The following is a 26,469-nucleotide window of genomic DNA, read 5'->3' on the forward strand; positions in this document are numbered from 1 at the left end:
GTTGCAGTCGCTGTGCCGGGACTCCTGCCTTCGCCGGGACTCCTGCCTTCCACCGCGTTTGCCTCCTGCCTTGTCTCCGCACCTCCAGACCAGCAGCGGCAGCTGTGTATGCTTTTAACTTCGGCACAGAGCTGCCCCTAATCAATAGTTTAGCGCGGTTTCATAAGGCAGCCTCGGGGCCTTTGCTAGGCCGGCCCACATCGCATCATCGAAGCGGGCCGGCTATCAAAGGCCCCGAGGCTGCCTCATGAAACCGCGCTAAACTATTGATTAGGGGCAGCTCTGTGCCGAAGTTAAAAGCATACACAGCTGCCGCTGCTGGTCTGAACTCTTGGGCCGCTGAAGGAGGGCAAAAAGCAGCTGTCCTGGAGGTTTCCCTTCCTCTCGCCTTTACAGGTTCCTTTTTTCCACCTTTTTTTTTTTCCTTCAAACGGCAACGGGCCCCAGCATCGACATCAATCAAGTAAGTTCCACTGTCAATCAAGCGGTTCTGCTTGGCCAAAGCTTCCCCTGTGACATGAGCCACCCTCAGGGGAAAGAAAGTGACCCACAAAGGTGAGGGGAAGGGGGGCAGATGATGGAAGTTGGGGGGGGAGAGAGAGAGAAGGGGCAGATGATGGAATGGAGGAGATGAGAGAGAGAGAGAAGGGGACAGATGATGGAAGTGAGAAGAAGGGAGAGAGAGCAGAAGGCAGATGGATGTCAGTTGAGAAGGGAGAGCAGATGCTGAATGGAAGTGGGGAAAGAACACATACTGGATGGAAGGAGGAGATAAATAAAGGGGGAAGAAAATAGTAAGATAATGGAGGGGTGAGGGAAAGGGGTGACAAGCTGTGTGTAGACACAGTGAAAAGAGGGAAACGGGACTAAATAGTAAGAAAGAATTTAATTTAGATGGAGGCAGAAAATAGAGAAGGAAGACCAGAGAAGAAAAGGGAAGAGAGAGCAGAGAATGATCAGATCTGAGTGGAGGAAATGAGAAGAGAGATATGCTAAAAACCACAGGGGGGAGGGAAGGATAGAGATGCCAGACCATGAGGGGAACAGAAGGAAGATGATGGATGCTAGACCAAATTGGGGGGTGGGGGGGGCAGGAGGAGAGATGGCAGGGAAAGACAGACAGTGAATGGAAGGGGCAGATGCTGGACTGAAGAGACAGAGAAGGTTATCATGCTGCTGTACCGGGCCATGGTACGCCCTCACCTGGAGTACTGCGTCCAGCACTGGTACTTTAAGAAGGACACGGTACTACTCGAAAGGATCCAGAGAAGAGCAACTAAAATGGTTAAGGGGCTGGAGGAGTTGCCGTACAGCGAAAGATTAGAGAAACTGGGCCTCTTCTCCCTTGAGCAGAGGAGATTGAGAGGGGACATGATAGAAACATTCAAGGTACTGAAGGGAATAGACTTAGTAGCTAAGGCAGGGAGAACGAGAGGGCACTCTCTAAAGTTGAAAGGGGATAGATTCCATACAAACGTAAGGAAGTTCTGTGGTAGAAAGCAACATATTTATTTGGCTCATAACTTGCTGGCGCCCGATATTTTTAGCTCACAGTGAAAAAAGTTTGCTCACAACACCCGCCCGCTTAGAGGGAACACTGGTTACCATATGTTCAGATTTACTCGGACATGTCCTCTTTTTAGAGGACTGTCTGGGTGTCCAGGTAGTTTTTGAAAACCCAGCAGTTTGTCCAGGTTTAGGAGCTCGGTGCTGCATCTGGAGGAACTCCACACATGCGCGCATGCATGTAACATTATGTTGCATCTGCACATGCTCAGAGACCCTCCAAACGTATCCCCAAGCTCACTGAAGAAGAGGAAAAGAGGCTTGTGCGGGAGTAGGCCTGAGATGGAGCCACATGTCTTCTGGTGCAAACAAATATGGCAACCCTACAACTACTCGACTGGCCGAGAGTTTGCCCTTCCAAAATATTATGGCCAATATGACAATTTTTGTGGTAATTTTATAAAGCCTTTTTGAGAATTAAAGGAAAGTAAAATGCTGCAGTTTCTCCCACGCTTGAATCATGACGTGCAAAAACAAAATCCTTGCCCAATTACAGCAATGCTATCTGAACGGATCTCTCAGATGGCTAAATTACAGAAGGGAATGCACGATTTCCTGACATCTCTCAATCATTTTCTTCATTCAACATCACTGAGGTTTCTAAAAGTGCCTTAAGATAATGTAATTTGCGTAAATTGTCATCGCCTTAGGTTATAAGCGGCATAGAAATGTTAAAAATAAATAAATTATATTCCTGGCATCTTTATTCCAGTATTACTACACTTGAGACAGGTTTTAGACCAAACACACATCAGGTCTTCATAAGAACGATTCTCTTTATTGCCTCACTCAAGTTTTTCATGAGCATTAAATAGTTTTGCAGCTTTTATATTTATATGCACAAATGCATTTTATTACGGTTTAGGGGCCCTTTTATTAAGCTCCAGTAAGTGCCAGTGTGTACTTACCACAGCTTAAAATGGTGTACTGTGGGATGTGCCGAGGGGATCTACACTAGGACCTGGATTCTATAAAGAGCACCAGTGTCATCAGCCGCCTTAAAAAAGGCCACTGATCTCATGTCAGTCACGTGATGGTGCCGTTTATAGAACTGGCCTACGGAGGCACTTTACAATGCTTAATGTCACTTCTGGTGTTAGTCATGCCTACAGTGGCACCAGCCATCGTAAAGCACCTGTTTAGGTGCAATTCCTGAGCTGTTTTTTCTAGGTGCCAGTAGGTGCCTACATTTTTCTTTTAAATGCCTTTAAAAAATTTTTTAACGATGTTTTCAACTTAAGTTATGTGCCATTAGGACACCATTTATAGAATCCAGGCCTAAATCACACACTGTGTACTAAAATATATATTTTATGGAGGGGTCGTATCTGCGGGGGGAGTGGGTGTTTCCATGCTAATTAGCGCATCTATATTACCACATCCTAATTGATTAGCATAGGATTAGCACATGAGCCCTTACAGTCTACAAAAATGGGTAAGTGCTCATGTACTAACGTTTGAAATGGGCGCACGCCAGTGGCAAAATTAGTGTGTGGCCATTAATTGTAAAAAAGAAAAATCAGCCATTTTACTGCTGCAGTAAAAATTGGCATTGGCATGTGGGAAAAAGCCATATAAGAGCATGCTAAGGCCACTTACTACCACAGCAAAGATTTAAGCATGCTCTTTTGTGCTTTTCTTGATGCTTATTTGCCCCATTTGTCTAGTAAGTGTTGCATTTTGCTTTCCAGTTTGCTTAATGTGTTTGTTGCTTGCTATATTTGAGAAGCTGGTTTTGTACTTCTATATAGTAAATATGAAGGGTGAATTTGTAATAGTATACCTAAACAGGAAAGGCATATAGGTGAATATACTACTTAGCTATGTGCCTTTATAACATATCTTCAGAAAGCTGTCATACAAAGTTACACTCTGCTTTGAGGACAAAAATAACTGTGTGCTTTTGATGGGAAGAATCTTCACTTATGCGTGTTCCTTATAAAATGCACCACTAAGGGGGAAATTCTATAAAAGCTTCTTAAAGTTAGGTGCCTAACTTAGGGGGTCTTTTACTAAGGTGCACTAGCCGATTTAGCGCGCGCTAAATGCTAACGCGTCCATAGAATATAATAGGTGTGTTAGCATTTAGCGAACGCTGAATTGGCTAGCGCGCCTTAGTAGAAGACCCCCTTAATTAGTAAGTTGACTTCAATAATGAGCTCAAACAAGCTCATAATTGAAAAAAAAAAATTTAATTGGTAGATAGGCGCAATTCTACATAAGACATGTGCCTATTAACACCTAACACGTGTTTAAGAGTGGAGAAAGACTTAGGCGCTACTAGGTGCGATTCTCTAAAGGACTTAGGTGCCTGCAATGTAGGCTTTTAAAACCCTGGCCTACATTACAGGTGCCTAAGTTTTAAGTTATGCGCTACTAAGCGTGATTCTTTAATGGGCGCTTAAGTGTGATCGACATGCAACAGGAGCCTAACTTTAGGTGCCTATCATTTTTAGGCACTAATTACAGAATCTGGCCCTAAGTGTTGAACTGCCCCCAATATGTGAGATGCTGTACTTTATTTCACCCTTACCTTTTTCTGATATGAACATTTTGATCCCCTTACATTATTTTTTTTCTTTTTAGCATTTTATAAAGCATCAGTAGTTGTTCAGTCAAACTGCTAAATTGGCACTTCTTGCTAGGAATTCTATTACAGTGTCTGTAGACCCACTGTGGAATTTAAGTTCATCGTTCCTTAGAAACTTATAACACACTTAAAAATGTATGATTTGTAGGTACTTTATAATTTAATATATGCTGTTGGCTATGTGATATCATAAGATCAATGACTAACACTATACATTAGCATAAAACACACTGAAGGATGAGGGAGACATTTAGCAGTGAGTATTGGGAGGGGGTGGGATTGTTTATCAGACTTGATTAATTACTCCCAGTGCATAACAGTAAAATGCACCCAACAACCAACCAAATACATGATGATCAGCACCCTGGGGTTGTGGGTTCAAACCCACGCTGCTTCTTGTGACTCTGGGCAAGTCACTTAATCCCCACCAATGCCCCAGGTACAATAGACATATTGTGAGCCCACCGGGACAGACAAGGAAAAATGCTTGAGTACCTGAATAAACTCATGTAAACCGTTTTAAGCTTTCCTGGGAGAACGGTATAGAAAATTGAATAAATAAACAAAACAAACAAAAATTCAAATGAAAATATTTATATTTAATAAGTTAAGAGTATATGCTTTGCAAATTAAAATATTATATAATAGAAAGTTTACAGAATTTGAAAACACTAAAAAAATCTGAAGGTTTATGATATTCCAAGTAACAGATACACTTAGTAAAATACTTAAAATATTTGTTACCACCAAAAAGGACACTGGAATATACATGGTATCATCATACTGAATCTTGTTTAGAAGGACAGTGAGAGACCATCTAACACATGAAAGAGAAACACAAAGATTCATGTGATTAGATGGATCAGGACCACAGCAAATTCTCACCACCCTGGTCTTCGTAGGTTTTTGGAGTTGTGATAAACCGTCTCTTTGTCCAAAATTAAATTTCTTATATTCAGCTTAAAAGAACACCTTTGGTCATACTACGTGCCCTACTGGAGTACAGTGCATCTGTCTTCTTCCTATCTCATATAAAAGGAAAAGCATTACAAGTATGAAGTCCTCAAAGAGCAAGAACTCTTCTGCTCCTAACTACTACTGGAAGCCAATGCTGACCTCTCTGATCTGTCATCACTCTCTCTAAGGTTTTCTACTAGGACTTTCCTTTCCTCCAAAGGTTGAGCTGGTTCAATCTAAAGGAAAAAAGAAAGTGAAAATAGTTCAAACAATGCTTCAGTATTTGATTAAACATTTAAAGACAAAATAGTTCAAACAAAGCTTCTGTATTTGATTAAACATTTTAAAGGCATTACATAGCACACTCTGATTAGGCAGTGAACATAAAAAATGTGTCTTATAAGTCAGCATTCACTGCAAAGATTTTGAAAAGAAAACATGTTCTTTAGAAAAAATATTTTCTTGGATTGGCGGGTGATAAATGTTTATAAATAAAAATGACTCCATATTCGTGGGGGTCAGGGGCAAAGCCAGCCCGCTAATAAGGAAAAATTGCGAATAACTTTTAGGGCTGACTCTGACCCACCCCCACATTCATCCTGGACCTCTCCACACGGTCCCTGGTGGCCTAGCGATGAAACAGAGCAGGAGCGATCTTCCTACACTCCTACCCTATGTAGAACCGTCAACAAAAATGGCTGCTGTGAGGTCTCATGAAACCACGGAAACTCACGGCAGCCATTTTTGTTGATGGATCTGCACGGGTCAGGAGCGTAGGAAGATTGCTCCTGCCCCACTTCACCGTTAGGCCACCAGGTACAATGTGGAGAGGTCTGGGAGGCGGGGATGGGTCAGGGTTTAGAAACTCGAGAATAACTGAAGTTGCGAGTCCTGAACCCACAAATTTGGAGGGAGAAGTGTATATTCTTGATGTTTTTCCCCACAGTAGCCATAATATCTTATAGTTTGTGGTGGGGATTTATTTGGGGACAAAGGGCTACAAATGCCAGACATTTTACTTATAGGAACAAAACATTCAGTATGTCGCTTTGAATTAATTATATTGCGATACATCAAAATTTTAATAAAACTTGAAATTTGGAATGGCAACCTAATGATATACTGCCTAGTATATGGGAAAAGTGGCAAGCATGTTTTAAGTAGTGATTTCAGAAAAGGTGCTACTTGTACATATATGGTGCAGCACACAGAGATTTTAATGAGGAATATTCTGCACAATCCTTCAAAGTATATAGACAACCCAGTTTGTCGGTGATGGCTTTGTCCTCCTTTAGCACTCCATTTATTCCATGGTCATCCAACGGCCCCACCGCTTCCTTCGTGGTGAAGGATGTTACTTTTAAAATAGAGTTTTTATCAGCCATATTATCAACTCAGAGAATTTTGGAGTTACAAGACTTATGTACAGGGATTCTCTCCTCTAAGCAGGAGTTTCTATCAGGTTTATCCAAAGTTGTCTCTTCATTACACATTAACTAAGTTCTTTCTTCTTTTCACAGAGAGGAATGCAGAGTTGAATTTAAGTTGCTGCATTTGCTGAATGTTCATTGCATCCTTCCTTAAGTACCCAGAAGTACCGATAATCAGTGAATTTTGGAGGTCAAATGGGTTGTTTAATTTTTTGGGTGGTGCGAGGAAGGGTGAAGCATCTTCAAAGGCTACTACTGGCTACTGTTGGCTCAAAAAGATGATTTCTTCAGCCTTTATTTTGAAGGTAGCTGCCACTGAGAACCCTAAGCAAATGCATTACAAGGATCTTATTAGTATTTAAATGAGCACTCCTTGTAATGCTCAAAAAGGAATGGAACGCCTACCTCTTAACGGGAAATTTTTTATGGCAGGTCTGGAGCTGCTGTTATATGTGTTGACCAGTGTGTTGCATAAGTGTATGTCCTGTGCCTAACACACAACAACTGAGGTTAAAGAATTAAAAAAAGAAAAAGCCACAGCTGAGTCGGCAGCTCTGCTGGTTCAGCTGATCAGGCTCCAGAGCCCTGCTCAACTGAACTGGCAGGGGAAGCCCCGATCAGCTGAGCAGGACCAGGAGAGGAGGGGGCAAGAGGGAAGGAAGGAGTAGAGAGAGCCTGTTATGATAGGATGGCTGTGGGTAGTTGCTGTGACTACCATTTTGCTCTTCTGAGCAGCCGCCCCTATTTTACCGGGCAATTCAGCACAATTAGCATGCACATGATTTGCATGCCTGTGTTGAGTTATTGCCCAGCAAAAGAAAATGATTCTTAACCCAATTTTCATTGCTGGGTTGCCCAGAGCTTTGTGAATCTTCCTCAAGGTCCTAGATTTAATGGTTGGCAACGTGTTCTTCAAATGCTTCATTCTATTTTCTTTCAAATGTATGTTAGGTGGTTGTGGCCAAACAGTTCCACTTCCAAGTTTATTTTACATTTGAAATACAGCATTGGCAGAGCATCTATGCGGTTTACATCTCATCAGTCTAAAGTGTCATATTAGAAAAAGTTTCAAGCTTATCAAGGCTTAGTTATGCATTATGTTTACAGAAAAGGTTTCCTTCTCTTTACTGTGGGCAGCTAAAAGCACTACAAGTTGTTTACAACGATCTTTGGATCCTATTTTGCAGATCTGACCAGTTTTCAGATTGGTGTATAAGAAATTTTTCTTGGTTTTCTAAATCTTGCCTCAACTTCAATAGCATCCTCTAACTTCCATTTCTTTGCAACATTTTCTGACATTTGAAATCGCTGGGTAGAGGCATTTACAGGTTAGTTTTTTGCATTCTTCCCGTGCTTTGTAAGAGTGAATTATCTTCATTTTCAAATGCTTAGAGAGCTGTTTAGAGGACCCCAGAGATTTGAAAGCAGGTAGGAATAATCGCAGGCTGAGCGGTTAGAAAATTCAGAATATTTATTCAACCGTCAAAATATCTTCACCCGACTAACCGAAGGCCTAACTTTTTTAGTTTTATTAACAAAAAAAAATTTCCAAAAGTAGTAATATATCAAGGATGTTCAAACTTTTTGCACCTGCCTTCTTCACTGAACCTGTCCCTTTGCCAGTGGGGGGAGGGGAGGCGCCGGCTGACAGCCGATAGGACGTAGCTCTTGCTGCAAGAGACACGTCCTGTAAGCAGTCAGCCAGCACCTCTCCTCCTTGCCGGCGACTCGCGGCACACTTGGAATCTGCCATGAGCATGCAGTTTGCAATAAACTGCACTAACTGATTAGGTTAGGGCAGGGGCACAGCCAGCACTTAACTGGTTAACAGAGATCGTCAGTCTGCCTTTTAGCTGTCCTAATTTTATTTGCCAAGCTAACTATGCACCAGTCTGGCCAGTATGCAGATAGCTTCCAAGTTGCTGCGCTAACCTGGATAGTCATTGCCAGAGCCATTCATGACACAGCATTGTTAACTCAGTCTGAACCTGCGAGTAGCTTACAAGCCACTTACTGCCACGGACTGAATATCAACCCTGTTCTGTTCACTATGCACTAAAACATACAATTTAACCCAGTGGTTCCCAACCCTGTCCTGGAGGAACACCAGGCCAATTGGGTTTTCAGGCTAGCCCTAATGAATATGCATGAAGCAAATTTGCATGCCTATCACTTCCATCATATGCAAATCTCTCTCATGCATATTCATTAGGGCTAGCCTGAAAACCCGATTGGCCTGGTGTTCCTCCAGGACAGGGTTGGGAATCACTGATTTAACCTACCTAAACTACTGCAAGCAATCTTATCTCTTTATGCCTCTACTTTATCATCTCAGTATCCTAAACCTACCAAAGGCAGTTAGTCTCCTTCTTCTTAATAGTAGCTGTTCCCCTGTATTTGGAGTATTAACTATTTGGTCAGTGCCCCTTTTCTAAAACTCTTTTCTATTGAAAGAATGAGTGAATGAGAATTAGGTTACCTGGAAAGGCTGGCTAATACCAGCTAATGACTGCATGCTATGGCAATAATAACAAAGGACAAATTTTCCTCCATCTCGAGGGATTTCTTCAGCATTTATGTAAACCTGCAAATCCAGTGCATAAGGAAAATTCATATGGAAAGCCACCTCAGCTAGCATACACAATATACATATATATTATATATATAGATGACAACTTTCAAAGCCATTTATGTAAGTACACAGTATTTTACCCCATATAAATTATTTGAAAAATTGCTTGCCCTCAATATAGGAAAAAAATAAAAAGCATTCAAGGAGTACTTAAGCCATAGGAGGAAAATAACTGGCACAGATTCCATTTTCAAATCTGTGTGTATTATTTTCAATGAAAAAAGTACCCAAAGAGATACAAATTGTATGAAACTCTAGTCCTGGGCAACAAAGGAGAAAGATGCTATCCAAGGTACTGCACTGCTGTCCTCTTCTGAAAGCCAAGCTATCAAGGGGAAGGTGAATCTTGGAGGAAGTGGAAGATGCGCCGCCTCACTGTCAGACATTGACACCACTGAAATTTCAATCTGTGCCCCAGTTTCCTACACTATTACAGAGAGCTCGGCCCCTTCTGAACAAAGAATTTTGGAAAACTGGGAATCCTGTTGACAAGCATCATTGTCTTCATTAATACAGTGAGCTAATGCTTGGCAGTTCAGAATGTTGCATCTGAGTGAAGAAAATCAAAGGAAATGTATGCGATAGAAGGCAAGAGGCGGATGTGCACAGGCCAAGAGAGGAACTTCAGTATAATAGTGTCTGTGGATCTTAAGGGGATGAAAATGTGACAAGGTGGTGCCCAAAGCCACAAGGATGCTTAGCTGCACAGAAAGGAGCATAACTAGCAGTAGCTCTTGTTTGTACCAACTTTATTCAGTTTATATCTTTCTGAAAGTGCAAATCACCAGAAATGCACATAGTGCTACAACCGAGTCTCACCAGAAACTCATATGGAGGCATTATCAGCTGTCCCCTTCTGCCTCAGTATTGCATAAAAAATAGATGCTCCATTCCCTCTCTCCAAATTACTCATTTTGTAATTCCTTCTCTACCTTATAAGTCCTGAAGTTGTTTAATATTTCTTCCTACTCTAACCCTCCTAAATAAATTTATATATCCAGTCATGGATCTTCATGTACCACATCTCCCTGGCTACTGCTAAACTGAAGTTAGCCTCTTCCATGACTGCCTCTAGATCTGGGACTTTACTTTCTGCTGAGTTTCTTAAAGGACAAAAATTTGCAAGGCACTGTCTCAAGATATAAGCAAGTATTATTGTTTTTGATTAATGAAAATGGAGAGCACTCTGAAAAGCATGTTTGGGACCGTATGAAAGCAGTTATTTGTGGAAAATTAATAGCAGGGCAAATTGGTATAAAAAAGCAGAGAAGAAAGGGACTAAACTGCTCTAGAAATAGCACACCTGGAGGAAATATATAAAAACACCTTCCTAGTATTCTACATTCCCTTATATGGGCCATAAGGTCATGTGGAGGATAATTTTACAACATGGTGCTTACTTGCCTTTAAATCATATATGGGAAAGAACATGCCTTGAATTAAGGTTGTGACAGGGACCCTGCGCAGCCCAGCCATGACCTTGAGTCCAGTAACAGTCAAGTCCCTAGTCCTACCCGAGTTCAGTGGCCCCAGAAGAAAAGGATAAGACAACCCAGAACCTGAAGTTTATACTATACCTTTAAGAAGCAACAGATCAGAACCCAGGCTAGGAAGTAAAGGCCCTTTTAAGCATGTGCGTGTGTGTGGAAAGGCAGATCCCTTTTTTCTAGGAAGCTTCACATATGAAGGGGAGAAATAGAGAGAACTTGTGAGAGGTCCAGCCCGTGAGTTCAGCCGACTGAGTTGAGAGAATGACCAGCACTGTGTGAGTAACTGGGAAATGCCTGAGGAATTAAAGCTTGAGAAAGAGATCCAGGAGGGAAGTAACAAGCAAGACCCTGAAATGGCACAGAATATCTAGGCTTAATTTAGACCAAAGCTATCAGCAGCTTAAAAAACTACCGATTGCTGCGGGCTGAATAGCAGGACATTATCTTTTATTAGAAACATAAAAACATGATGGCAGATAAAGGCCGAATGGCCCATCCACAACATCCGCTGTCTCCTCCTCTCCCTGTCTCATGGTATCTTGAATTCAGATACAGTCTTCATCTCCACTACCTCCACACCTATTCCACACATCTACCACCCTTTCTGTAAAGTATTTTCTTACATTACTCCTTAGCCTATCACCTCTTAACTTCATCCTATGTCCATTCCTTCTGGAGTTTTCCTTCATTTGAAAAAGAGTCCTCCTGTACATTAACACCACAGCGACAATTAAACATCTCTATCATATCTCCTCTCTCCCATCTTTCCTCCAGAGTACATATACCTAAGAACTCTAAGTCTTTCCCCATACTATTTATGACAACCAATTTTGTAGCAGCCCTCTAGACCAGTGTTTTTCAACCTTTTTTGGGCAAAGGCACACTTGTTTCATGAAAAAAATCACGAGGCACACCACCATTAGAAAATGTTAAAAAATTTAACTCTGTGCCTATATTGACTATATATAAAGTAATTCTCTTGAATAGGAATCAAATAAACACAAAGAAAGTATTTTATAATTACTTTATTATGAAATATTAAGTAAACAGAATAGTGAAAAATTATAAAATACTTTATTCAGTGCGAAACCTGGGCCTGTTTGGCTGAACACAAAGCTGATATTCTGGCTGGAATCGAAGAAAGACACACACGTAGCTCTTCTTCAACAGCCGTTCCCTTCACCGCCCCGTCACCATCACCGCCATCCCTTTCACCGCCCCGTCACCGCCACTGCCATCCCATTCACCGCCCCGTCACCGTCCCCGCTGCATCCATATAAGCCTTAGTACTGTAATATTTAGCTTATTCCTTTCTTATAAATCAAAGTTCCTGCTGCTGAACTAGAGAAAGAGATGTTCAGCTGGCAGGACTTTGTTTATAAATTTTTATCAACACAACTAATATACTATTTTATCCTAAAGCAAAAAATAAATAAATAAATATAATTTTTTTTTCTACCTTTGTTGTCTGGTTTCTGCTTTCCACATCTTCTCATTCAATTCCTTTCATCCACTGTGTGTCTTCTCTCTACGTCTTCCATTTGCTGTTACTGTGCCTCTCCCTTCACCCCCCCCCCAATTGGTCTAGCACCCATCTTCTTCCCTCCGCTCCCCCATAGTCTGGCATCTGTCTTCTTCCCACTCTGTCTTCCACATTTCCCTTCGGGGTCTGTTCCTCTCCACCCTCCTTCAATGTCTGTCCTATTCCTTTTCACCTCCACCCTTCCCTCCCTCCTTTACCATCTGTTCCTTTCTACTACCCTTCAGCTCCTCTCACGTGGCTTATCTATCTACCTTCCTCCCTCTTATTTTCATGGCACGTTACAATGTAATTTGTGCAAGCCACTGGAGCCTGCGAGCTCGGTCCCTGTCCCATCCCCACAAACCATCTCGCTTCTGTGCTCCTATTTTCTCCATTTCTAATATCTCCCCTATGTATCTGTCATTGCCCCCCCCTGTGTCCATATACCATCCCCATGGCATGTCCCCTTTATGTCTCTGTCCCTATGCCCCATGCACATAATTTCCCCTCTTTCTTTGAGACCATAACAAATGCCTTCCTTAAATTTCAAAGACTTCTGATCGTTGGTGATATTAACCTCCACCTCGACGACACCAACAGCAAGGACACGACTGAATTCAACAACTTCCTTACCTCTCTAGGCTTCCCCTCACCCACCCCATCTCCAACCCACAAAAAAGGGCACACTCTAGACCTCACCACTTTCCTTGATCTTACCGCCTTCAAAACTTCAACCGACGACACTCGCTGGGAACAAGTCCCTTGGTCCGATCACTTCTTAGGGACTACCTGCCTCCCCATCTTCATGTCCCATCTTGACTCCCCACCCCACCCCTCTCATTCCATAACCTTTCGCAAAAAAACCTCGAGCAATCTATTCTGGTCCAAATTCCTCAACCAACTCTCCTCCAACCCTAGACCTACAGACCCCGAATCCCATTGGCGCAACTGGACCGCCCTCTCCGAGTCCACCTACCACTCCCTTGCTCCAATATCCACTAAAACCATCTCCTACCCCCGAAAGGCCCCCTGGTACTTACCTCTTCACAGAGAACTGAAACAGAAATGTCGCGCTCTAGAGCGCAAATGGAAAAAATCTAAATCCCCCTCTGATAGACATACCTGGAGGGTCAATATTAAACTTTACAATTCTACACTAAAAAAAGCCAGGAAGAACTTCTTCGGAGACAAGATCTCTAGATCCAACAATCAGATCAGTGCGCTGTTCAACATCTGGCACTCCCTAACTACAAAAAAAGACCCATCTGTGCTCCCACCGTCTCTATCAGCCGATGCCCTCGCAAATTTCTTTAATGAAAAGGTTACCACCCTAAGATCCTCCTTCCCACCCACAGTCTCCTACAATTCCCTGACCTCTACTGACCTCAACCCTACCTTACCTATATCCACCCCCATTCCCGCCGACAGATCTTAGACCATCTTTGAGCCTGTTTCCGAATCGCAAGTCTCCAAACTCTGCCTCAAACTAAAAACCTGCAAGTGCACTCTGGATCCTTTCCCCTCCTATCTATTCGAGAATATCCCTACACAGGCCATCGCTTCCCTCACCGAACTCATAAACTCTGCCCTAACATCGGGCCTTTTCTCCCCCAACATGGGACACATTTCATTGACTCCTCTACTGAAAAAGGCCGAACTTGACCCCTCCATGCCATCAAACTACCGCCCTATAGCAAATATCCCTCTCCTAACCAAGTTATTAGAATCCATCATATCCACCCAACTCTCATCCTACCTAGAAAGATTCTCTATTCTCCTACCCCACCAATTCGGCTTCAGACCCAACTTTAGCACCGAATCCCTCTTGGCCTCACTAATCTCTAAGGTGCAACATCTCCATTCTCGCAACAAATTTGCTGTTCTCCTACAATTCGACCTCTCCGCAGCCTTCGATGTCGTCCACCACGACATCCTAATCTTCCAACTCTCCGAAATAGGTATAAGCTCCACAGTCCTAGATTGGTTCTCGAAATTCTTACGCTTCCGCTCCTACACCGTTAACACAAACGGTACCTCTTCCCCCCCCCTGGAAGCCGAAATGTGGAGTCCCGCAAGGCTCACCCCTCTCCCCTATCCTTTTCAACATCTACATGTCCTCTTTGAAACTCCTCCATCTATCCCCCCAAGAAACTCTCTACTCCTACGCTGATGACATCCTCATCCTCCTCGAGACCGACTCGAACCTCTCTAACCTTGCTGATAACATATCCACATGTATAACGAATCTCCAATCCTGGGCCCAATCTGTACAAATGAAACTGAATGAGTCCAAAACAAAACTACTTTGGCTCGGCCCAATTTTAGATCATTTACCCACCTCCATCCCACTACCATCCGGCCCCACTCTTCAGCTTGAGTTTTCAAGCAAAGTCCTAGGCATCGTCATAGACTCCTCTCTCTCCTTCAATGATCACCTCAACTCCTTGGTAAAAAAATGCTTCTTTAGCCTTCATATGCTGAGGAGAGTGAGATCCTGCTTTCATCATTCTCACTTCGCCGTCCTCGTTCAATCTATCATCCTCTCTAGACTGGACTACTGTAATTCCATCTACATAAGCCTAACTAAGAAAAACCTCCATAGACTTCAGCTAATTCAGAACGCCGCGGCCAAGCTTATTTTCGCAAAAGGCAAGTTCAATCACGTCTCCCCACTCCTCTCCAAGCTTCACTGGCTCCCAGTATACTCCAGAGTCCTGTATAAATGTGCCTGCTTAGCCTTCAAGATCCTACATGGCGTCCTCCCTCCCGTTATCCCACTCTTTTGGAACTCCTCAAACCCACACCCCACTAGACCCTCACAAAAACTGAAACTGTCTTTCCCCTCTATAAAAGGTATATCCCGCACAGGAAAACTTGGAACATCCCTCCTCTTCAGAACCACAGAACTCTGGAACAACCTCACACCCCCGCTCAGAAATTCAAGCTCCTTCCAATCCTTCCGCAAACACTTGAAAACTTGGCTCTTTTCAAAAATCTAATTACCTCCCGTTCTCTAGCATCCGGTCCCTCTCTATCTTCTTAGTCCCTCTCCTTTATCCCTTCATTGTAGTTCCTTTCCTCTTAACTTCTGTAAACCGTGCCAAGCTCTGCGCTTGCGGAGATGGCGCGGTATACAAACCTAAGATTTAGTTTAGTTTAGTTTCTGTTACCTTCCTGTGTCCAGATTTCCCCTATCTTCCTCTTCCATACCAGTGTGTCTCTTCTTTTCAACCCCATCTAGCTTTTTTCCCTCTTTCTTCCCCCCCCCCCCCTGCTTCTAGCATCTGGCTCACCTGCCTGTCCTTCCCTTTCTTTCCTGCTGTGGGTTTTTCTTTCCGTCTTCATCCCCTTGGCCCAGAATCCTTTTCCCTTTCACTCCCTCCTTCCAATTTGAGCCGGGAACACGAGCGATCGCACGGTCCCCGCAGCCACCACTCGCCTGCCCAATCGATCCTACTGTTTAGCCAGCTCTCTCCCTTCGCCTCACCTTAGTTTGTAGGTTTTGTTTTTCGGCGACATACACGCTTTCCCAAAGAGCCGCGCACGCGCGGCTGCTCAGTGTTCAATCTTCTGCTCTGCTGCAATTTTCTGTTTCCGGTTGCGTCAGAGCAGAAGATCGAAACTGAACAGCAGCGGGGACCGGGGGAGTCTCATGGGAGCGCGTGCGGGGCCCGGCCTGAGGCCTAATCAGTGTCTGCACCGTACGGCACACCAGGCAACATCTCGCGGCACACTAGTGTGCCGCGGAACAGCGGTTGAAAAACACTGCTCTAGACCAATTACATTCTATTTATATTTTTTTTGAAGGTGTTGTCTCCAAAATTGCACACAATATTCCAAATGGGGCCTCACCAGAGACTTATACAAAGACATTATTACTTCCCTTTTCCTACTGGCCATTCCTCTCCTTATGCACCCAAGCATCTTTCTGGCTAGGCTGCTACAAGTGGTTCACAATTATAAAAAACATATATAAAATCAAGCACAATTAACAAACAGAAAGTTAAAATACTACTTATTCAATAATAAAAATATGTGTACAGTTTAAGAGTCGTAAGTACTGTTGGAAGAAGTGACCAGCAGTTTAGTTAGGAGAGAGCTTTGGGGCTCATGTTGCAAGGCCACTACAAAAATTTCTCCCTCAATTACTTTGGTGGAGGATGGTTTTTGACCCCCCCTCTAGACTTCCCGAATTTGGTCTAGAAGTGATTGCTTGAAAGGATGAGGCCAGGAAGAGACTGGGTACTGGGGTGGGGGATTCAAATCAGAGGGTTAGGTAATAATTAGGAGTTGGGGCTCAACAACACCATTTAAGAGGTGGCTTGGGAGAATTGGGCCATACTTTGAGGGCCGATGCTCCCAGGATAGTAAAATAACCCCAGCTTTTGGCTGGAATTATTTTTCCAGCTATAGTCACATTTATTTATTTTTAGTATTTATTTATATACTAGTTGTTTAGCCCGTTACATTAACGGGTGCTAGCAACCCTTCTCCCTTACTTTTACCTCCTCCCTGTCCAGCAGCACCCCCACCCATTCCCTGCTCCCCCTATATAGCAGTAGCCCTTCTCCTTTTATCTCCCCCTGTTCAGCATCACCCTATTTCCAGCTCCCCATATCCAGCAGGAGCCCTTCTCCCTTCCTTTTACCTCCCCCCCCGTCTAGCAGCACCTCTTCCCTGCTTCCCCTATCCAGCAGTAGGCCTCCCTTCCTGTTACCTCCCCCCCTGTCCAGAATCACCTCTTCCCTGCTCCTCCTGTACTGCAGCACTCCCTTACCTGCTCCCCCTGTCCAGTCCGGTGATCTCCAGCCATCAGGCTGGCTCCTGCAGGGAGTCTAGTTCCTGTCCGGTCCCCGCCAGGCATGCGAGCCTGCTCCGCCCCCTCCCGACCTGCCGGGAGTATTTGAATTAGACCCGACGGTTCCTGTTGAGGGAAGCACTCCTCACCGGACTCAGCGGTGAACTCCAGCCATCGGGCTGACATCCGCCTTGTTTTGGTTTTTTTTTTAGTTGAAAGACGCGGCGGTGGCTCCTCTCATGATCCCCACCTGCGTCGGAAGTCCGACGCAGGCAGGGATCGTGAGAGTAGCCACCGCCGCGTCTTTCAAAGAATTGTAAGCCGTGCATGCGCACTTCCTATGTATCACTACAGCTCACGGAAAACCGGCACACACTTAGGAAGTGTGCATGCGCGGCTTACCATTTTATTATATTAGATTACTTACAGCCTAAGCGGTTTACTTTCAGGTACTCAAGCATTTTTCCCTAACTTTCCTGGTGGGCTCACACTCTGTCTAATGTAACTGGAGCAATGGGGGATTAAGTGACTTGTCTAGGGTCACAAGGAGCAGTGTGGGATTTGAACCCACAAACTCAGGGTGCTGAGGCTATAGCTCTAACCACTGTGCCACACATTCCCCACTAGAATTTACATAATAATGACCTGTTTTTCATACATACTATATGTATGTTTTTCATCTCATTACTAAGAACCTCACAGTGACATAAATTTATCATAAGGAAGTGATAACTGAGTTGCCTTTAACATGTATTAGAGCCCTGGCACAGTTTGATAACTTCCCCTCTAAGACAAGATAACCTCCATGTATCTGAAGGTGTTTGGGCACCTTCTATTTCTTAGCTATGGAGAAGAAAAGGGGGAGGGTAATATTCTTTAATCAAAGCCTCCTTTGCAGCTTAGGCTATAGTTTTTAAAGAATATATGATTGGTGGAGGGGATTCTCAGAATTAATGATGCAATACTTTAAATGGCAAAGGAACAACTTCCCAGTGTAAATGGTGGAGACTTGGACAATATTTGAATTCAAGACAAAAGGGCACAAAACTAAAAAGTTTTAAATTTTTCTCTCTTCACAAATCAAAATCAATGAGCACAAAAACCTCTTTCTCCCCAGTTCTCTGCAACTGATCCTCAAAGGCCCTGTGGATGCTAGCTCAAGGAACTTCAGTATTTTCCTAGTGCAAGACCCCTGCAAGGGAATCCCAATACAAAGCCTCTAAATCAAGACTAGAACTTTCAATTTCAAAGTAATTTGCTCCTTCTGTGAATCAGGGGGCCTTTCATCCTGGCCAGCTTTCACTTCTATTCCATTGCACTAAGGTCCTCTGGCTGAGAATGACTCATTAGATTTGAACTCACCTGTTTAACATTTCCACTGGAGTAAATTTCATTGTCTTTTGCCCATGCAAAGGTCACATAGTCATAGATATGTTTAAAAGCCACCTGCAGTGGAAAAAGAAACCATTGAAACTGTTAGTCTTCCCTAGTGCCAGTAATATATTGAAAAGGATTCATATTTTTTTTGAGCAAATTGACAAGTGCTCAACTATCACTTGTCCAGCAGCACGGTTATGTATTTCTGGAATATAAATCTTGAGATTTTCATATCAAAGAAAATATATTAAAAATTAAAAAAGAAACATGGAGTTTCACCTTGTACAACCCAATCCAATCCCAAATATTACTGGGAAAGTCTGGTACCGCAGAGTAAATGACCAGAGAGTCTTCGTCTGCACTCCACTCTCCAATAGGTTTCAGAGTAATTAATGGAGTAGACACAAGGGATTCCAACTGAACAAGAAAAGAAGACCGAACATGTTTAGTGTGGTAGCCTTGTACATGAAACATACTAAAAACTACCCTATAGCCCTTACTTTAGAACCACCTCCCTGTGTAAATAGTGGCACATACACATGTAAACAATGAGTTCTGAAAGCCACTATTTACAGATTAAAATCTGCGCCACATGGTAATTTCAAGGACCATGCTGGGGCATGATGTGAGTGGCTTAGACAGGACAAAATCTTCATATGTATTCCCCCATTGCACAAAATAAGTATATGTCTATGGGAAAATTTTCCCTATCAAACTTCATACCAGATCTGAGCCATGCACAGATTTTTAAAAGTGCTTGTTTTGGCCATGGTTTTACACAAGGAATTCAGGAAGCCATTCTCTTTAATCCTCTACAATAAAACCAAATTAAAATTGTGGTCTCATCAGAATTCAAAGTGGTGACCAATGAACTTTTCCTGCCTCGATCACATCAAGCCCCAGCCAATCAAGTTTGAGGACACATTATATATAAAGACAAACTGCAGACCTCAAAGCATACCCTGAAGAAAGCCACAGCATGCTAGCTGAAATGTCAGTTCTACCTACCCAGACGTGGTGAGATCCAGAAAACTGCAACAATCATGACACCAGCACAGAACAGCTACTTTCTGAAATTGCCAATCTACCTATTTAAATGTTGTTATTTATGAGTGCAGATACTTCTAAAATGATCTCCTTAAGGTATTTACAGGACTGAGCCCCTTATGTGGGTACTCAGGATAAGTCTGCAAAGGGCTAAGGAATACTTAGGAGTCGGAAGTTAGATCAGGAACTTTTTTGGGCAATAAGAGCTGGGGTGTAAACATTGGGAGCCTACAACCAAGCAAAACTGAAGACCTTGGACTAGAGTTAGCAAGTAGGTCACATAGCTAGAAGTGTATCTAAATGGCAGATATGCAGCTGGAGACAGTGGGCAAATCACCAGCATGGATTAAAAATAAAAAATTAAGATCTTCCTGTTTCCCAGTAACCCCTTTCAAAAAGGTCAAAACCAATCCCTGATACCTAGACTGTGCCCTGGAGGACTATCTGACAAAGTCTAAACCCTATGGCCTTCATTTGTTGCAGGTAACTAGTTGGTCTAAAGGCCATTCAATAAAGGATACAAGGAAACCATAAAAAATGGATGAGTAGTATGCAAGGTCTGTACATATATATTTCTAGATCCTAAACATTAATGTAGGAATTTGACACAAAACTAATACCTGTAGCATAAAGGTTCCAGTCACTGGTTTATGATCACTGATACCATAGCACATGTGGCTGATGTAGTCATTCAAAGTCACTGTAAATACTGGATCTTCCTCTGTCTTCTTGTCTTCCGATGATACTTGGGAAACATTCTTCAATTTCCACAGAATACGATCGGTCCAAGCTGGTTTTCGCTTTTTTTCACTTTGTAGACATCAGATAAGGAAGAGAGGGAAAACCCCCCAAATCAGTTACTGGATCACACCCTAATATGAGACAGTCTGAGCTACTTAAAGTTAGCAGGAATTGATTAAACCACACCATCATCTTCAAAGCACACACATGCACTTTTCATTACAAAATGAAAGTAATCCTGCGTTTAAGCCTTTCTGTATCCATAACCCTCTCCTTTTCTTAGCAAGGTTCCCAGTAAGTAGAAAGAACACCATGGAGCCTCATTATAGTACAGAAGAAAGAAAACAGCAACATTGCAATGCCCATACCAAGCAACTAGTCAATACATCTTATGGAGAATGATATTCTCAAGTACTAAAATAATGTAATCAGAAACCAGAAAAGGTCTTAATAAAATTGAGACCATTTTTTTCTAAGTGCCACAAGCCTAATTAACAAAAATTGAATAAAAAGCTTCCTAACATCTCAATATGTGTTGCCTGTATCTACTACAACTTGCTGGGCATTTACAAACTAGCTTTTTATGGTCCATGTTTATGACTTTTCTAATGCCTTTCCTCATGCCATTTTTTATGTCATTTATGTTATGATGTACTTTTACTGTTCTTGGTATATTTTACTGTTTTTGGTGTTATGATGAACTTTTACTGTTTATGGTATATTTTCCAATAAAGCAATGTTACTTACCGTAACAGTTGTTATCCAGGGACAGCAGGCAGCTATTCTCACTAGTGGGTGATGTCATCCGACAGAGCCCCGATACGGACATCTTGCAAGCATGTCTTGCTTGAAGAAACTCAGAAGTTTCGAGATGCCCGCACCGCGCATGCGCCAGTGCCTTCCCGCCCGATGTACCGGGCGCGTCTCCTCAGTTCAGGTAGCTAGCCTGAGAAGCCAACCCAGGGGAGGTGGGTGGGACGTGAGAATAGCTGCCTGCTGTCCCTGGATAACAACTGTTACGGTAAGTAACATTGCTTTATCCCAGGACAAGCAGGCAGGTATTCTCACTAGTGGGTGACCTCCAAGCTAACCCCAATGGGATGGTGGGAGAGTTGGCAACTTAAGAGAACAAATTTTGTAACACTGTTTGGCCAAACTGTCCATCCCGTCTGGAGAAAGTATCCAGACAATAATGAGAGGTGAATGTATGAACCGAGGACCAAGTGGCAGCCTTACAAATCTCCTCAATCGGTGTCGATCTGAGGAAGGCTACAGAGGCTGCCATTGCTCTGACCTTATGGGCTGTGACCTTACAGGGAAGGGATAATCCAGCCTGGGCATAGCAGGAAGAGATACAAGCCGCCATCCAGTTGGAGATGGTGCGCTTCGATACCGGTCGTCCCAACTTGTTTGGATCAAAGGAGACGAAAAGTTGAGGAGCAGTTCTGTGTGGCTTTGTGCGATCCAAGTAGAAAGCTAGAGCACGTTTACAGTCCAGAGTGTGCAAAGCAGATTCCCCAGGATGAGAATGAGGCTTTGGAAAGAACACCGGAAGCACGATGGATTGGTTGATGTGAAATTCAGAGACCACTTTAGGTAAGAATTTTGGATGAGTACGGAGAACCACCTTGTCATGATGGAATACAGTGAACGGTGGATCCGCCACTAGGGCCTGAAGCTCACTGACTCGACGAGCTGACGTGAGGGCCACTAGAAAAACCACCTTCCAGGTGAGATACTTGAGTGGAGCCGTGTTGAGAGGTTCAAACGGAGGCTTCATAAGATGAGAGAGGACAACATTGAGATCCCAAACCACAGGAGGAGGTTTGAGAGGAGGGTTGACATGAAAAAGTCCTTTCATAAATTTGGAAACCACAGGATGAGCAGACAAAGGTTTCCCTTGTAGAGGCTGATGGAAAGCCGCAATAGCACTCAGGTGGACTCGTATAGAGGTAGACTTGAGGCCAGACTGGGACAGGTGTAGAAGATAATCCAATACAGAAGATAGGGAAGCTCGCTGAGGTTCCGTGGCATTGGAAATACACCAGGAAGAGAATCTAGTCCATTTTTGGGAATAGCATTGTCGAGTAGCAGGCTTCCTGGAAGCCTCCAAGACCTCCCTCACTGCTTGAGAGAACTGGTGAGGAGTTATGTTGAAAGGAACCAAGCTGTCAGGTGGAGGGACTGCAGATTGGGATGAAGTAGTGAACCTTGATGTTGAGTGAGTAGTGAAGGAAACACTGGAAGAAGTACTGGCTCCCTGCTGCTGAGTTGAAGTAGAAGGGAGAACCAAGGTTGTCTGGGCCACCGAGGAGCAATCAGAATCATGGTGGCATGGTCTAATCTCAATTTGACTAGAGTCTTTTGAATGAGAGGAAAAGGAGGAAACGCATATAGGAAACGTTTGCTCCAATCCAGCAGAAAAGCATCTGCCTCCAGGCGATGAGGAGTGTAGATCCTGGAGCAAAATTGAGGCAGCTTGAAGTTGTGGGGGGCTGCAAAGAGGTCGAGCTGAGGTGTCCCCCACTGAGCAAAAATCTGATGAAGGGGGTCGGAGTGGAGCGTCCATTCGTGAGGCTGAAGTAGACGACTCAATTTGTCCGCCAAGACGTTGTCCTTCCCCTGAATGTAGACTGCTCTGAGGAAGGTGTTGTGGCGAACCGCCCAATCCCAGACTCGAAGAGCTTCCTGACAAAGAGGGGCCGAGCCCGTGCCCCCTTGTTTGTTGACATAATACATGGCGACCTGATTGTCTGTGCGAATAAGGACCACCATGTCGTGAAGCAGATGTTGAAAAGCTTGGAGGGCATTGAAGATGGCCCTGAGCTCCAGAAGATTGATTTGATGGAGTCGTTCCGCACTGGTCCAGAACCCCTGAGTGCGAAGACCATCCAGATGGGCCCCCCATGCATAGTTCGATGAATCGGTCGTTAGAACTTTCTGATGGGGAGGAGAATGAAACAGCAAACCTCTGGATAGATTCGAAGAGGTCATCCACCAGAGAAGAGACTGCCGTAGAGCAGGAGTGACCACAATGTGACGAGATAACGGGTCGGACACCTGAGTCCACTGAGATGCCAGAGTCCATTGAGGGATCCTGAGATGTAGTCTGGCAAAAGGCGTCACATGAACTGTAGATGCCATGTGGCCTAAAAGGACCATCATGTGCCTCGCTGAGATGGATTGGCGAGAAGACACTGACTGGCAGAGTAGAAGGAGAGCATGTAAGCGTGGAGGAGGAAGGAATGCTCGAAGTTGAATGGTATCCAGGACAGCCCCTATGAAGGGGAGAGACTGGGTGGGCTGAAGATGAGACTTTGGAAAGTTGATCTCGAAGCCCAAGCTCTGCAGAAAACAAATGGTGGTCAAGGTCGCCGAAATGACCTTGGGAGCGGACGGGGCCTTGATGAGCCAGTCGTCGAGGTAAGGGAACACCTGGAGACCCATGTTCCGGAGTGCAGCGGCCACCACTACCAGACACTTCGTGAAGACTCTGGGCGACGAAGATAGGCCGAAGGGAAGCACTCGATACTGCAGATGCAGATGTCCCACCCGGAATCTGAGGAACTTGCGGGAGGCCGGATGAATCGGGATGTGAGTGTAGGCCTCCTTGAGATCCAGAGAGCATAACCAATCGTTCTGCTCGATGAGGGGATAAAGAGAGGCAAGGGTCAGCATGCGGAACCGTTCCCTGACCAAAAACTTGTTGAGGACCCGAAGGTCCAAAATGGGACGCAGATCGCCCGTCTTCTTCGGGACCAGGAAGTACCGGGAGTAAAACCCCTGGTTTTGTTGATCCACCGGTACTGGCTCGACGGCCCGAAGCCGGAGCAAAGCCTGAGCTTCCTGGAGAAGAAGAGCGGTCTGTGTGGAGTTGGAAGGATACTCTCTTGGAGGATGGTCCGGGGGGACCCGTTGGAAATGAAGAGAGTATCCCTCTCTTACGATGGAGAGGACCCAGAGGTCCGTGGTGATCGCCTCCCATCGATGACAAAAATGATGGAGACGACCCCCTATGGGAAAAAATGGGGTAGGCAGAACGAGATCGGTTATGCTCCCTGGAGAAGAGTCAAAAAGGCTGAGTAGCCTTGGGAGCAGCCGGCATCTGAGGCTTTTGCTGAGTCTTCTGAGGCGGCTGTCGCTTTGCAGGCTGTCTCGCAGGAGGGGCCTGCCTCGGTTGATAACGCCTTTGGTAGATTATAGGCGGTCTAGAAGGACGAGACTGTTGTGGTTTAGGCTTAGGCCTCATGATAGACTGGAAAGATTTTTCGTGGTCTGACAGTTTTTTAGTAACAGTCTCGACAGACTCATCGAACAGATCCGCTCCCGCACAAGGCACATTTGCAAGTCTGTCTTGGAGATTCGGATCCATATCAATGGTGCGAAGCCAAGCCAGTCGACGCATGGCGACCGAGCAGGCCGCAGCACGAGCCGAGAGCTCGAAAGCATCATAGGAGGATTGCATCAATTGGAGGCGCAACTGGGACAGGGTCGCCACCACCTCCTCAAACTCAAACCGAGCCTCAGCATCGATGAAAGGTGTGAACTTGCGGAGGACCGGCAAGAAAAAATCCAAATAGGACGAGAAGAAAAAATTGTAATTGAGCACTCGAGTCGCCATCATTGAATTCTGATAGATACGTCTACCAAACTTATCCATCGTTCTCCCCTCCCTGCCAGGAGGCACGGAAGCGTAGACTTGGGAGGGGTGCGAACGTTTAAGGGAAGACTCGACTAGGAGGGACTGATGAGAGAGTTGAGCTCCCTCAAACCCCTTGTGGTGCACGATGCGGTATCGAGCATCCAACTTGCTAGGCACCGCAGGTATGGAATACGGTGTCTCCAAACACCGCATGAGAGTCTGGTCAAGTAACTTATGCAGGGGAAGCCGAAGTGTCTCCGCCGGAGGATGAGGTAAATGCATGGTGTCCAGATACTCCTTAGAGTACTTCGACCCAGTATCTAAGGTCACATCTAAGTCATCCGCCATCTGTCTGAGAAAGGATGAAAAGGAAAGTTGGTCCGCCAAGGCCGGCCGGCGAGACGGACTAGAAGACGTGGAAGCCTCCGGTTCCAGGGAGAGCTGAGAGCGGCATGGAGAGTATGAGGTAGATGGTTCTTCATACTCCGGTCCCTCTGGCTGGGATAAATCTGAGGATGAGTATCCCATACGCTGCATTTTCTTCTGTGGAGACACCTCCGAATGACGCGAGGAGTGTCTAGAAGAATGTCGAGATCGATGCCCCTCCCGATGCCGGGATGGGGAACGTGATCTTCGATGCATCGATCGATCCCTTGAAGCCTCGAAGGAATGGATTGGACTCGATGCAGTGGAGCGCATGGGAGGCAACGATGCCGACTCACGCAGTGCCACCCAAGTCTGGTATGGAGTGCGAAAGAACTCCTCCTGCGATGCAGTATGCCCAGGACTCCGATTATCAGGGGCCGATGTAGTACCCTGGTGACGTGGAGGTGTAATGGGCTCTAAAGGCGGCATGTCAGAAAGGGAAGCCCGCCTAGTGGGTTCCGCCGCCCTCCGCCGCTCCCCCTCGTCGAGCAGGGAAATCGAACGACGAGGAGGAGGAGGAGGGGGCGGACCGCTCTCCGGGACCGGGACCGTAGTATCGCCCTGAATATTAGCGATAAGCCTCGGTCCCATCGTCCGCATGAGCTCAACAAATTGAGCTTCGAGCAGGGATTTAAGCGATGCCGATATGGAGGGATCCGCACCGAAAGGGGGTCCTCCTGCACGGTCATCGCGTTCCTTCGTGGTCGAGTGCTTCTGCTTGGTAGCTTTGGGCACTTTTATGACCACGGGAGGAACAGTGGAAGGCGGTACCTGAACCGAGGAGACGGGAGCAGGAACCGATGCTGAACTCGATGCAGAAGCCGGTGTGAACGATGCTGGCTTCACGATGCTCGATGCATGAGTCGCAGATGCAGGCTTCGAACAGACCGGTGAAACATCTGTCGAAGTCGAAGCAGATGGCTCCTTAGAAGAGTCCATCTTAAACATGGACTCCCAAAGTAAGCAGCGCCGTTTAAAAGAGCGCGCTGTGAGCGTGGAACAAGGCCGGCACGATTTCGGAACGTGTTCTGGACCAAGACACTGAAGACAGCGCCGGTGTGGGTCCGTCAACGAAATCGCACGCTGGCACTTGCTGCACTTTTTAAAACCGGTGATAGGCCGGGACATAGGCCGGAAAAGTGACGTTGCTAGGTCGAAGGAGCTAGGTCGCAGCCACGAGGCCGGCCCGGCCGAACCGCCGGACGAAATAATTGTAACTTTTTTTTTTTTTTTTTTTTAAATAGAAATAAA

General features: G+C 44.9%; 1 protein-coding gene across 1 annotated transcript in view; it reads right to left on the minus strand.

Moving 5' to 3' along the window:
- Positions 1-4,734: 4,734 nt before the first annotated feature.
- Positions 4,735-26,469, minus strand: part of INPP5K (inositol polyphosphate-5-phosphatase K) — a 68,795-nt gene continuing 47,060 nt past the window's right edge. Inside the window, exons 10-15 of the mRNA XM_033921920.1 lie at positions 20,030-20,219; positions 18,642-18,779; positions 18,348-18,431; positions 9,023-9,127; positions 5,273-5,349; positions 4,735-5,178 (exon numbers count right to left, since the gene is read on the minus strand). Of these exons, the coding sequence (XP_033777811.1) occupies positions 5,112-5,178; positions 5,273-5,349; positions 9,023-9,127; positions 18,348-18,431; positions 18,642-18,779; positions 20,030-20,219 (661 nt within the window). The 3' untranslated portion in view covers positions 4,735-5,111. The remainder of the gene's footprint in view (positions 5,179-5,272; positions 5,350-9,022; positions 9,128-18,347; positions 18,432-18,641; positions 18,780-20,029; positions 20,220-26,469) is intronic.

The sequence above is a fragment of the Geotrypetes seraphini genome, chromosome 15 (genome assembly GCF_902459505.1).
Source record: "Geotrypetes seraphini chromosome 15, aGeoSer1.1, whole genome shotgun sequence".
NCBI classification, from domain to species: Eukaryota; Metazoa; Chordata; class Amphibia; order Gymnophiona; family Dermophiidae; genus Geotrypetes; species Geotrypetes seraphini.